Source organism: Solea solea, chromosome 12, assembly GCF_958295425.1.
Source record: "Solea solea chromosome 12, fSolSol10.1, whole genome shotgun sequence".
In the NCBI taxonomy this organism is placed as follows: domain Eukaryota; kingdom Metazoa; phylum Chordata; class Actinopteri; order Pleuronectiformes; family Soleidae; genus Solea; species Solea solea.
The window spans coordinates 13912284-13926128 of record NC_081145.1 but is presented as its reverse complement, the minus strand read 5'-3'; the positions used below and the strand labels follow the sequence as shown (position 1 = coordinate 13926128).

General features: G+C 40.0%; 1 protein-coding gene across 7 annotated transcripts in view; it reads right to left on the bottom strand.

Annotated features, from left to right (window-relative positions):
- Positions 1-13845, bottom strand: part of megf11 (multiple EGF-like-domains 11) — a 72898-nt gene that overhangs the window by 46661 nt on the left and 12392 nt on the right. For all 7 annotated transcript variants that reach the window (XM_058646185.1, XM_058646178.1, XM_058646180.1 and 4 more), the window contains exons 2-5: positions 10336-10464; positions 6958-7063; positions 3882-3983; positions 3348-3448 (exon numbers count right to left, since the gene is read on the bottom strand). In XM_058646185.1, coding sequence (XP_058502168.1) covers positions 3348-3448; positions 3882-3983; positions 6958-7055 — 301 coding nt within the window. In that variant the 5' untranslated portion in view covers positions 7056-7063; positions 10336-10464. The remainder of the gene's footprint in view (positions 1-3347; positions 3449-3881; positions 3984-6957; positions 7064-10335; positions 10465-13845) is intronic.

Below are 13845 nucleotides of genomic sequence, written 5' to 3'. Positions count from 1 at the left end.
CAATGAGAGACAAAACCAGCCTGATGAGAATCTGCAGTCCACATGACCTGAGGAGTGCTGATACGCAATCCAAGGGCGGCGGATTCCATCATCTTAATGATGACCAGACCTCATCCAACACTTCAGCCATGTTCTGCATCTCCAGTTTTTTTGTCATTAAAACTGAAAAGAGGGCATGAAGACAGCATCTTTGAGGTTTTTCTTTTTAAACACAAGCACTAGGGCAACTTTGTAGCTCTGCGTGCTACATTATGGTGCTCTTTCTGCAGTCAAAGAGGGCAGCAGGAGCTGGCTGCTGGCCTAAGGAGTGCTAATATAGATTATCACTCAATCAGGATTCGATTGGGATCCACAGCCAGAAGAGAGATGTAACGAGAGAGGTGAAGTAGGAGTGAATCCCAAACACCCAAAAGCTGGTGCTAATTGCAGAAATGCTCCCGATGCAAAAACAGTAAACCAGAGATTGAAAGACTATTCAAGGCAAATTTCTAAGCATCAAATGTCTAATTTCAGGAAGCCAGCAAAAAGGAAAATGGGGAAGAGCTCTAGCATTTGTGCTGACGAAGGTGTGACATCGACTACCTGTAATCAATGAGTCCAGTTTGCAGAGAATTTTAAAAAAAAAAAAGGAGACAAATTCAATGTCACCATGAAGAGGTGATTTCATTTAGTTTCAATCAGCAAATTCTGATCAGCGAGAACAGGGAAATGCAAATGTGTCTCATCCGTTAGGAAAAAAGAAATATGGAAATTAGGTTTTGAATATGGGAGAGGGGATAAAGTCCACCCTTCTCCTGAGATCTGAACCAGTGTATTGAGGGATGGCATAATAAAGTAGGAGGTAGGTCTTTCATTTTAATTGAAATTCATGAATCACTCTGCTTAACTCATGTCTGAAGAATCTGTTGGAAAATTGAGTCTTTCATCTAGATAAAAAGCTAATCTCACTCATTATGCAGAAGTGTTATCAGAACAGGGAACAATGGAGCTAATTGGTGATTGTCATGTAGTGTTAACAAATTAAATATTCCTGCCCAGTCAAACCACAATCTTTTTTAAAATGTCAGATAAAACAGACTTTCACAGTGTCTTCACAGAAAAACAAGATCTACTTGTTTGTTTGTGGTTTTTTGAAGCAGTATAGAGTTTTGTAGAACAAGTAAAGTGAAAAGCATGGAAACACTGCTGTGATGCAGCTTATGGCTAAATCAGTCTAAGAGAGGTGCATACAGAACGTATTACACAGCTTCTTCCACATGCCTCTATCTGGCACCCGGGAAGATTTATTTTAAAACTGTGTCTTTGAAGCATTAAAAAATGCAACAAAGCCAAAATGAAAAAGAAATCAAAAGCCAATTCTCCCTTTCTGGAGGAAAAACCTCATCATCTTCCCAATCATCAAAACCTAAATGTAAAATGTGCTAACATATTCCTGTCTGCAACTTTATCAGAACTAATTCTGCCACCAAAGTCATTTTTGGAATTAAACTGCAGCACGGGACAGGCGAGAATCTTGGTCATCTTGGTCTAAATACTTGACTGCAAGAAAGAGGGAATCATAGCCCATCGACCTCTGAAGATATAACACGCTGCTGTCATTTGCAAGCTCCTCTCACTTCCTAATGTACAACTGCAATAATCATGCTTATTAAGAGGGAAACAATGTGCTCACATCATTAGAGAGTAAAGTAATAACTCACAGCAAATCAAAGGTCACAGAGTTACTAAAGCCATCTACATTAATGACACAGACTGACGTTCAATGGGAGCACAAACAAAGGCAGAATTAAATCTAATTTAATTGAAAAAAACATAATGTTGTTGATTTTGTGTCAGAACTGTTCTCTTTTTGGTTATTTCTGCACTAATATCGGGTTCATTTAATGTCTTCATGTACTGAAATTCCTTCAGTCAAGCAACCGTCAGAAAACGATAAAGAAAAAACAAAAAAGAAAAAAAAACAAAAAACAAAAAACAGACCAGAATCAAAGGCAAACACTTCTTACTTTTAATGATATAGATTTCATGACGAAAGCTACAGTTAACTAATACACTGGAGGAGGTATATATTGCATTCAGTAAACAACACAGTGTCCGTAAATAGACGACTTGAGTATATTTTGGATCAATTTACAAAAGGGGCCAGCCTTTTGTCACTACATGCAAAACAGCTTGGCAAGTACAAATCTTTTAATCCTTGCAGTGAGAGTTCTAGGATTAAAGGGGGAGGAAGAGTTTGCAACGGCAGCAGAAAGCAAAAACTGCCCTCTTGGCCTGATCAATGCAGTTCCACTAAAGAGGGGGTTAAAGGGGAGGTCGACTATTCTCACTCTTTACCTGACACAGTATCAAAATAAAAGCCTATTGTTCATACAGTGGGGGAGGTCACATGAGAGAGGCACATCCACAGTGTGCCGATTCACCTGCCTGACATGCTGAAAAGTAATGCACCAATACCTCCATTGTCAGCTGAATGGTTAATGAATACATTATTGATCAATCTGCACCTCCCTTCTCAAGAGCTCCAGATAATCACGCCTTCAGTGCTCTGCTGCCCCGAAGCTGGTAAAGTCCAGGCAAGGACAAGCTCAGCTGTGGTCAAAGAGCAAACCCACATGTCTGCAGTCAGTGTATCAGTGACTCCCTCGTGTTGCAAAAGATCTAGGGAAATATTAAAATGCGATTCCATTCTTATTTAAAAGAGAATAAAACATTAGGTACGGCAAGAATGTGAAAACCGTAGCTAAGAAGTCATGTCTTCGGTCTTTATTTGGCCAACATACAAAAATATTCAGTTTGATGTGTGCGTGAGTAAAAATAGAATTTATGACATTAATAAAGCTGCAGAGATGACAGTGAAGGACTGTAATCAGCATATTGCTACAGTCTAAGATCATGTCTTCAGCTCCTTTTATGTTATTGAATTCCAGTGAGGGTTTATGGCGAATGCTATAACTACTCATTCTGTAACCAGAGACCTCTTGGCTCGTTAATTTTTCTCATTGTTATATAACTTTAATAAAACTACTCTTGCAGGAAGAGTAAAGCTGGCAGCAGACTACAGCGTAAAATGCAGTTCCAATCATGTTAAAAACCTGCATTGGATTCTAAAGGAGGAGTCAGTGGATGTTCACGTTGTTGGATGCTGATGATAAACAGGGTCAGACTAGAACAGCAGTGCTGGAGGCGGGGGGTGGCAGCGGCCTGGCAGGGAGTTGTAGCTTTATCTGCAAAGTCTTGCACAGTAAGGATCAATCATAATATTTCCTATTTCCTCAAAATGTCTGGCAGACATTACCTGAAATGTCATCAGTGAGGACAAAAGAATGAAAAAAAAGGACACTCACGAACACACAAGTCTCCGCTTTCAAAGTAACCAGGGCAACACTGTGAGCGACGCCGGTACATGGTCCTCACTCCCCGGCGGTAAGCCGTCTTATAGCTGATCCTGGAGGAAAAGGCACACGAGACAGCTATGTGATGTAAAGAGTGACTCTTTCTGAAGGGCAGGGAAATGTATAGAGGGGTAACTTGTGCCATGATATTTAGTTTTTTTATGGCCAATATTATGTCCACTTGAGGAGGAAGAATTAAAAGCCAGTGGGATTTTGTGTAAAACACCCTCTATATAAAAGTCAGCAATTGGGACATGAATCTCTGTGTATTTATTTAATTCAATGTTCACTATAAACCTTAACAGCGTAATTTCAACATTTACTCTAAGTGGATTACAGACAGATTCTGGCTCTTACTCCTTCATAGCAACATTAACACGGGTGTTTATTATGACCTTCACAGTCTGTGATCTGGTTTTTTGGGAGACTATAAAGGTTGTGGCTACTGATGTAATAAACACGAGGACAACACTCTTGTAAACTCACCTGTGCCTTGTGCATTTAAACCAGTTGAGGATATCTGTGCACCGGGTGTAATAGATCTGGTCAAACGGGTGAGCGTAGGATTCCTGTACAGTTACAGCGTAGCTGAAAGACAAAGTGGTCAGAATGAAGTAATGTACTTTAAGCACTATTTTAAGGTTTTTGTTCTTCCATTTGTTGCTGCTTTATACTCAGCTCTACTACAGTATGGAGGGAAATAGTGCCTCTACAGTTTACTCAACAATTCTGTACGATTTTTCTGATTAGAAGTGGGACAAAATATCAATACGGCAACATAGCTTCATCCATACTTGTGAGATGGAATTATTTATAAACTGCTGCCAAACTGCTGTCAATATTTAAAAAAAACTTACAGTGTTTCTCCATCCTGGTGCTGGGGACCCTCTGCCCTGCATGTTTTAGATGTTTCCCTGCTCCAACACACCTGATTCAAATGAACAGCTCGTTAAGAAGCTCTGCAGAAGCCTGATAACGAGCCATTCATTTGAATCAGGTGTGTTGGAGCAGGGAAACATCTCAAACAGAGGTCTGTGAAATGTTTGGTTGATCAGACAGTTTTATATATGTAAATGTGATGTAACTACACTGTGGAGAATTCAACTGAGCTGGATTTATTTCCTTGCCGGGGGAGCAGCAGCTAACCCCGAGGTTGAGGTGTCCACGGGGAAAACAAAACCGGGTGGCTAACCCACTAGCAATACTCTTCCAACTTTGTCACTATGAAATAAGGGACACAAGGTGAGGTGACGAGTATGGTTTTGTGAGTATTGTTTTAAGGCATTTGTCATAATGATAGCAGTTTTGCAGAGGAATACAATAGCAGTGACTCAGAATGTGCACCCTCTGTGTGTGGCCAACTGAAAATTCCCTCCGACACAAAGTGCAGAAGGCTTTCGTTGAATCACCACTGACGGGCTTACCCCACGCCTTTTTAACTTACCATAATTTGTTGTAGCTGCACAGTCTCTTCTTTTTAGCAGGTTTATCCATTGTAGTTTAATTACGATGAATTTGTGCGTTTATTTAGAGTATACTGATCATGTGCGACTGATGTCTTCCGGCGCGAGGTGGGACGGCACCTGTCATCATCACACTGTGATTGGATGAGGACAGGTGTCGTTGATAATTCTCAAGTGTCGTGATCAGCACTGCGGCTGTTGTTGTTGTTGTATCATTTAGTGGTGAGATCAGCGTAACAGTCAATAAACGGGACAAGAGAGGGCACGTACGGGACAAATAAATTAGGCCAAATAAATAACAACAGGTGTATTCCGTCGCAAACAGACAGCCTTCTCCCAATAAAAGAAAACTTTTTCTTCCCCCCCCCAAATTTAAATATGAAACACTGCCTCCAACCTCCATCCATCCAAGGTTAGATAAGTTATGTGCTACTCATCATGTGTGCCATCCACAGATGTCTTGAGGATTTACTGTCCCTACTACACATGTTTAAAATAAAAACATTAATCAATCAATTATTTTAATAGCTCAGTCTTGTACGCAACATCACTGGTATGTTCATGCCTGGCAGTGGCACTAAAAGGCCATCACTCATTTTCGTTTCCACATTTATGTTCAAAATAAAAACGTCAATTTGAATAGCTTGTCATGCAATTGACAGACATTGTGGATATTGGCATTGGTATCAGTTAAGAATGTATGTTTATAAAAGGCAGTGGCATGGCCGCCCCACTCAAATAAAATACAAATGTGAATATATAAACCTGTGTCGTATTTGAATAGGTTAGTATTTAATGCAAAATAACAAGGTAGGTTTATACATGGCAATAGGCCCAGTTTAATATAAAAACAATTTTATACAATATAGTAGGGGTCCCTGCCCCAAAAATGTGATATAAGACATGCAGGGCAGTGGGTCCCCAGGACCAGGATTGAGGAGCCCTGCTCTATAAGATTTCTCCACTGTTTAACAGACCAGAGTCACTGTTTCATAACTGCCTGTGGTGCAGCTTGTGGTTATCACAAAAAACGAGGATAACATCAACAGAAATTGACTGGCTGAAGAAGTAGAAGCTGACAGCAAGATAGCGGTGACAAGAATGTTACTACACCAAATCCTACATTTGACCTTTCCACGGGGTATTTGTTTTCCTCAGACAGATATAATAATGTATCCTTATATGACTGTCTTGCAGTATATTGATTATCTCAGAATTGCGGTGTCATGATGTTAGAGTTTGCTAGCATATAACTAGTTTTCAGTAGGTTAATAGCTAGAAACTAGGGATGGGAATTGGTATCGTAGGTATCAGTATCGGTCAGATACTGATACGAGTGAATTCACAAAATGGCATTGGTACATGGACTTAAAATTTGAATACACCAATGAAAAAACGTTGTATTATTCAGAGTAAAGATAAAGAGTAATGAGTACATTTTCATGCTCCTTGAAGGTATTAGGAGCAAACAATAACAGTGCACAGGTCCTGCCAATAGACACAATCCAAACAAAGTAATACAATGACTTGAATGTCCAAAAGAAAAGACTTGAAAGGACCTAAGGTTTTTCATGTGTATATATATACAGCCAGCGGCAGACTGAGGACCTCAAAGCCATGACCACAACCCACTTAGGGAATTTATTTTGAAACCCACAAAGTATAACCATGAGCCCCAGTACTCTCACCTTGGCCAGGCAATAATATAGATGATCTATCTTCACAGCTTCCTTTCCTCCCCTTTGCATTGAGGACAGAAATTATTCCTCCTTATTTCTCAAAAGTGACACCGACCAGCACAACTAATAATTATTCAGGCTCTGTGGCTGTCATGATTGATTGGAATGAGAGTACACTGATCAATTTGCCTGCGAATTTCATTTGAAGCTGCAACTCCTACAATCTCTCAGAGCTTGGCCACTTGAGCTGTGTGAGATCAATACTGCTGTTTGGACTTTCAGAATAGATCTAGAACTTTGGTTAAGACAGATTGTAACATTTGTACTGAAAAAAGTTCCAGGACCAACAATATCAGTCAGATTCTGGCTCAAATCTAAAATTCAGCTTCGTGTAGTAAGCACAACAGGATACATCCTTACCTTTCCCAGTGGCTGCAGACATTGGGGTCATCTGGGTTCAGACTCCATATACTCGTGGCAAAGCCCAAGACAAGCAACAGGGCAGAGGATGACCCCATACTTCACTCTGAGGAGACAGGAAATAAAGATAAAAGGCTGTACAGACAGATGGATTCACTGTTAAATTGCCTTTTTTTAAGACCTTATTCGTCATTGGGACTAGGGTCCTTTTTGGGACAAAATGTATGAATTGTTTTAGGAAATATGCAAATCCATTGTCTTAATGAGACAATTAGATGCTTGACACTATTGTAATGTTTGCACATCAAATGAGGTTGCCGTCTGAAGCTGGCCTGAAAACTAGTGTGGCTTAATCTGTACAAATGTGACAAAATCCACATACCAGTGAGCTCAGATTTCTAATTAGTTGGCTTTACTGTGTTTACAGACACAGTGCAAACACATGGGCACAAAGTTATCTGAAACAAAAGAATACATTTCACTTTTTTTGTGGTTTTATGAATTTTCTATGTAACTATGTAAAGAGGGGAAACACATGGAAATGCATATTCTATCTAAAAACACACAGATGCATGTGGGCAGACTTTGCACCTTTTCTAAAAATGGAAATCCGTTTTCAAAGCATGTGTGATTTTGTAATGAAGGTCTGTCCCAGACCAATGTGAAAAAGGATGCAACAATATTTTGGGGGTCATAGTTCATTGGGAGTACAACATGGTACTTTCAGAGGGTTGAGGATCAAAGATGGCTGTTGTTGTTGTCTTGCAACTAAAAGACAGTCAGAAAAGAAATCTGAAAGTGTGGAACATAGACTGTATATAAAAATGGATTTTGACATCTGGTTGAAGTCTTGACACTTTTTGAAACTGGACCTTTACCGTCATCGCCTGCAATTAAGCTCAAATTGGATGATACCAACTGCCAATAACCCCACTCATATGTGACACACTTTATCGTCCATTTTCCTCTAAATGGAAACATAATTAACAAACTTGACATCATGCAATGAAGAAAACCTGAAACTAGTGATTGAGGCTATTAACTTGTGAAAAGAAAAAGAAAATGTTTACTGACATTATAAATCAAGTGGGAAGTTTGATAAACCAGCAGAGTTGCTTCTGTCCTACTTCCTGGGCTTCACTTTTAAATCTGGAAGACTGTGTCCATTTTGTTATTTTTTTCTTATTTGTTATTCTATTTTGCACTGGGAGTGCACTGAGAGAATAAACAAGGAGTATGGTGCCTTCATGTCCAGTGTTGAGACTGCATGAGGAGCTTAAACAACGGAGGCAACACAAACTACATAAGCCTTCCATCAGTGACATCTGCAGGTGTTTAGAATGTCTGCAGGATTCTACCCATAGGGTTCACTATCATGGCATCCAGTGCCAGCACTGAGTGTTCTTTCATGTGTCTACATGACTTATAATACATATATATGAGGAATTATATAGAAAACACTGAGTGAACTTGCAGTGTGATTAATCAAAACATCACCATTGACATGGAAGCTGTTCTACAAGAAGAGTTCAATGTCATATGGAAGTACAGAGTGAAGTTCCAATACTGTTTTTCATTTAACTGCCTCATCTCCCTTTGATTGTTCACCAACGTGCCTTGTTTTTTCTGGTGTCATTAGCCTAGTACAGTGTTTACTGTTTGCTTTTTTAACTTTCACTGAACACTTCTCTGGGCTATATTTGCTATGGTGTAAAATAATAATGAAGCAACCTTCTCTCAGTCGTGTGGTACACAACAAATGTATACTTCCACTTTCACCCATTCCCTGCTTTTGTATCATCATTATTATTATTATTAGTTTATTTATGCCAAGTGTTGTGAATGATTTCAGTTTGCGTTACTACCATTCTAAGGCCTGTAAAAGCCTTAGAGCTTTGACCAAAAACAAAAAAAGATGGCTAAATTAAACACATTTATGAATCTCTTTTATTCACTGAGAAGTATGTGCACTTGGACTTCACCTCACGTTCTTGTGCATACTATGAAATATAATCCTGGCACCACCTCTGCCTGCTATGACCTACATCTACCAATACAGCATGAAAAGTCTCATTGAATTAAAGAAGCTTCTTTTCCTTAGTCCTTTGTTCATATCCTGCACCCCACTGGATTCCTACTACTGCAAGTGCTAAAGTCTTGATCAGCGTCACTGTTTACCACCACAGTTATGCAGACGGATGACATCTTAATTGGCTTGTATTCTAGCCAACAATTCAGGAGAAGTCATCAGAGTACACTATACACAGTGTGGCTCGCAATAAATGTCCAACCTTGTACTTTCCCTCTTTTTTTTTTGCCAACTGTGAATATCAAAATATATTCCACTGCTTGTTTAACATTTGCCGTCTCCTTCAGTAAGACCTTCAAAAGCCACGTACACTCTCAGTGAGTGACTGCAGAGCTCACACCTTCGTGCGACAGTGACAGAGATGCTGATTTGTTCAGACCAGCAGGATGTTTCATTAAATGTATCGGCAGAGCGAGAGCACATATGATGATGGATTCTCCATATGCTCAGGTCGTACCTTGGTAAATCGCCGCCTAAGATAAAGAATGTTTGAATGAGTGACACACAACGTAGTGTATCTCATATGTGAACACTGAACGTAATATGACCTTTTTATAAAGGAAAACAGTATTTATTATAAAGAAGGATCGCATGAGAATGATATGTTCCGTATGGCTCAGTGATAGTTTGTTTACATGTATACATACAGCATATGTGTGCTCTGTGTGTGCCTCAGGGTGTTACAGTGCCCGTGTTCAATATTTCTGAGTGACTGTATCCAATAACACAGGCATTCGCATGTTCAGCTAATCTTCGGCATTGATAGCTGCATGTAGTTCACTCACATGTGAGAGAAAATCAATCAGACCTCCACTTCCTCTAAGTAGCAGTTCATCTGAACAGAGGTTGAAGTCATGTTCATTTCCTTAACAGGATGATTAATCAAGGTACACACAGGTTACAGGCTACATCTGCTTTCATATTCAGGCCCATCTCTGATATAATCCCATCGAGTACTGCGGGGACCCTGCTTGATTGACTGGAAATCTTTTATTGCTCCTGTGATAACATCCCCACCCTGCGTCATTTTATCTAAATGGCTCTGGACAAGCAGAATACCCCATAACTTCTCATCAAGTCACCCCGTTCAAACACCACACGTTCTCAGTCACAGGCTAAAAGCTAATAAAATTAGGATTATCTTGAATACGTGGTGAGATTAAGTGTATCGATGGATTTTAGTTGCCTTCAGTGATAGTTGTAAGCAAAGTAAGTGCTGCAGAGCCCTTGAAGAAAGACACAGTGATAGATCTAACAGCCGGAGGCACTTGGCCTGGATCTCACCTTACCTTAGGACCTGTGGTAGCTGGGTGCTTTGTGGAGTCTGATGGGGCTCTGGAAGCACAGAGTGACAGAAGTGCAGCTGCGCTCACACTCACACACACACACTTACTGGGAGGTGACGACCGGTCACAGATCTATAAGAGAGAAGAAAAATAATGAGCTTATGATGACACACACAAGACACGTTTCTGTCCTTGTTCTCACATCATGCGTGCACACATAAATTTCTTATGGGATCAAGAATCTCAACAGGGGTATAGTTCACAAAAGGTGCTCTTGAAAGGCCAATTTACTCCACACAGCCTGCACATCCGACCACACAGTCCTCGTTCCATTTTCCTATGTCCCTCCTACCTTGTATCCACAGAAACTCTCAAGTTGTACACAGAAATAACCACCTACATTAACTCAAGAGGGGCTGATAAAATGAACTCGGTTCACACTTCAAACACTATAAGTGGCTTGTTCACGATGAGACAAAATCCTGTTATCCATGCTCATTAGTAAATCCTACACAAGGGTTACGCCAATGATAATGCAAATGTGAGCCGAACATTGATGTATTCGTCATCTCTCACACTGCACTGCTCATAATGATTCCCCCAGAAGGTCAGAGGGCACGTTTGAGATTCTTCTGCCCATCATGAATTAAGATGTAAACACAAACACAACAAAACATTATGCCAATTTATGTTCTGGGCGAAATAAATTATTCAACATCGCTGTATCACATGCAAACTGTTGCTGGGGGGAACAGGAGAATACAATACAATTACTTACTATGCTCTTGTCTAGTAAGAGTGCTCTGATCAATAAGCCACCGATTGTTATCAGCTGATGTGTTTGTATAGTTTGATTTGTGGTTTCTTTAAAGGCAGTTACAAGACATCTGCAAAAGAAAATACATTGGCAATGTGTGAAATTTGGTCTGAGGAAATCTCTTGTGGAAAGGGTTCAGCTAACTTATATCCTGCTCGGATCCTCACTATGCTCTGCCAGGTTGTAAATATTTCATTGATATGCGCCTGCTGCAGTTATACCATACCATGTCAATGGCCTCATGAAGGACAACATCAAAGCTCGAACTTTATTCCTAAAAAAACAGTAGAGGTTGACCATGTTGCAAAAAGCTATTTATACTATACTATACTGTCACTACTGTCTTGAGTCAAGCCATGTTATTGATATTTTCTATTTAATATAAAGGACTGAATTTTAATAGAATACAAAGATGTGCTCCAACAGCTGACAACTACACAAAAACGCACCACAGTTTCATGAACAACAAGCATCAATTTATCAAGAGAATAATGAATATTTGAATAAGTGGTTTTCTCAGCTGAAAAGGTGCAATAAATCCTCAAAGATGCAACAAAGCATTTTTACTTAATTAAGGGCCCTTCACAACTGACTATTGGTTATGACATTTTATTTTTATACACAATAAAACCACAACAAGGGCCACATGGCAGAGTAGTGGTTAGCACTGTTGCCTTGCAGCAAAAAGACCCAGGTTTGCGACCCGGGTCTATCAGAGTGCCTCTGCATGGAGTTTGCATGTTTCCCCTGTGTGTGTGTGTGGGGGGGGGGGGGTTTCTCCGGCTTCTCCGTTTTCCTCCCACAGTGTAGAAACATTCAGCAGTTAATTGGACCCTCTATGATAAATTGGACAAATCATGATCAAAACTGGATGAACTTCCATACACCTTCCTCACTAAATTAATTTTATTCCAGCCTGAAGAAAGACGTGACAATAATGTTACATAATTGTCTTTGACACAATATATGTACATTATGTTTAGGAGTGCATAAAGAAATTTAAAAACAACTGACAGACGCTGGACGTGGCAGATTCTCACAGATTGAAAACACATTTAACTTCACTTGTGATTTTTGTTTGTAGCATAATTCATTAAATAAATAAATAATTTACTTAAATGATGAATCATACAGCAGGCTATGTACATTATTGTTGTCATCAAAAGTTCAACACATTAACAAATTCTGAAAACCAGTTTGTCTCTGTTGTGCCATCACACAAGGATCAATGCCAAATGAATGCCCTGTTCTGGCAGCAATCAATGAGATATCCATGCAGCCTGAATCAAAAGAAAATCTGATATGAACGGATTAAGTGGATTTTAGCATTTGATTTAAGACAGAGACAATCTATTTAATAATTAATGTGGGTGACCTTCCATTCATTGTTTATTCTGCATACAACATGAATTAACACAACAGAACTGCTGGATCAATATGACACTCATCACTTGGGGCTGTGCTGCAGCCTCCTTCCTTCCTACATTTGCTGACATCCACAAAACAGTTTGTTTCAGTTTTCATTTTAAACATTTTCACTTTGCGGCAAACAAAAGAAAAAAAATCTCAAGGGACAGCACTCGCTCCTAAATGAATTTCCCTCTTGTTCTTTTGATTACAAGGAAGACGAAACCGTCTCAGTAGATCTGCAGCATGTGATTCTGCCGACAATCTGCTGAAGTCGCAACATCTTCCAGACGACTGACGGAGACACACGTGGAAAGTGCACGAGTGCGCTGTAGCGTTGAGTCTATGTGAAAATAAGGACTTTTGACTCCTGACATGAACACACCACGGTTAACATCAGACAAGTGCATGCACAAACACTGACGCTGATGAGACTGAGCCACCTCTGTCCCCTGTGCTGCCTATCAGCAGAGACATCTGCGTGATTAAAGCCACAAACCTTTAGTGTGTGACTTATTAAAGTGCAATGCAATTAACCAGCCTGTCTCTTGGCTGACCAGCTTATGCACTCTCCTATGAAAGATGCTCAGCAGGCATGACTGACTGGCACAAGTCACAAGTGCAACTCCCATTGATGGATCCCAGCTGCTTTTCATCCTCATTTTACTGCTGTATGTGCTCATTCATCACATTGCCTAGTCTTTAGTCTTGCTCGTGTTAATATACATTTGCATAATGGAAAGCAGTCAACAGAAACGTTGCTTGGTGTTGCCATCTTGTGTGGAGCAGCAGAGAGAATACCTGATAAGTTGCGGGGCTTCTGTGTCTTTATGCAATCAGCCCATTATCCCTTTTCTAAATTCAAGCTATGGGCTCATATACAATTTTTATGAGAATTCTACCAGCCACTCAGTCTATTTTTGTAATGGCTTCTGAAATATTTCCCAGAGCAAACTAATTTGGAGTGATCTAAATAATACAGGTGTAACTGGGTAACCGTGCAGTGCAGAGTGCCAATGAGATAAGCCCTACTACAGTAGCCATCCCTGTATGCTGCTGGGGGCATTAAGAGTCAGGCCTCATTAGAGAGGTCATGATGTGGTGCATCATAGACACCATCTCCCCTGGTTTCAGCCACATGTGTCTGATATGTTAGGGACCAAGCTGAGAAGGAAATGACATGCCGGGGCACAAGTCTTTGACCTGAATTGCACATTCCAACCCGAAAAACCATTGTATTTTATTTTCTCTATTGACAAATTATTCCACCAGGAATAACAGAAGGTTTA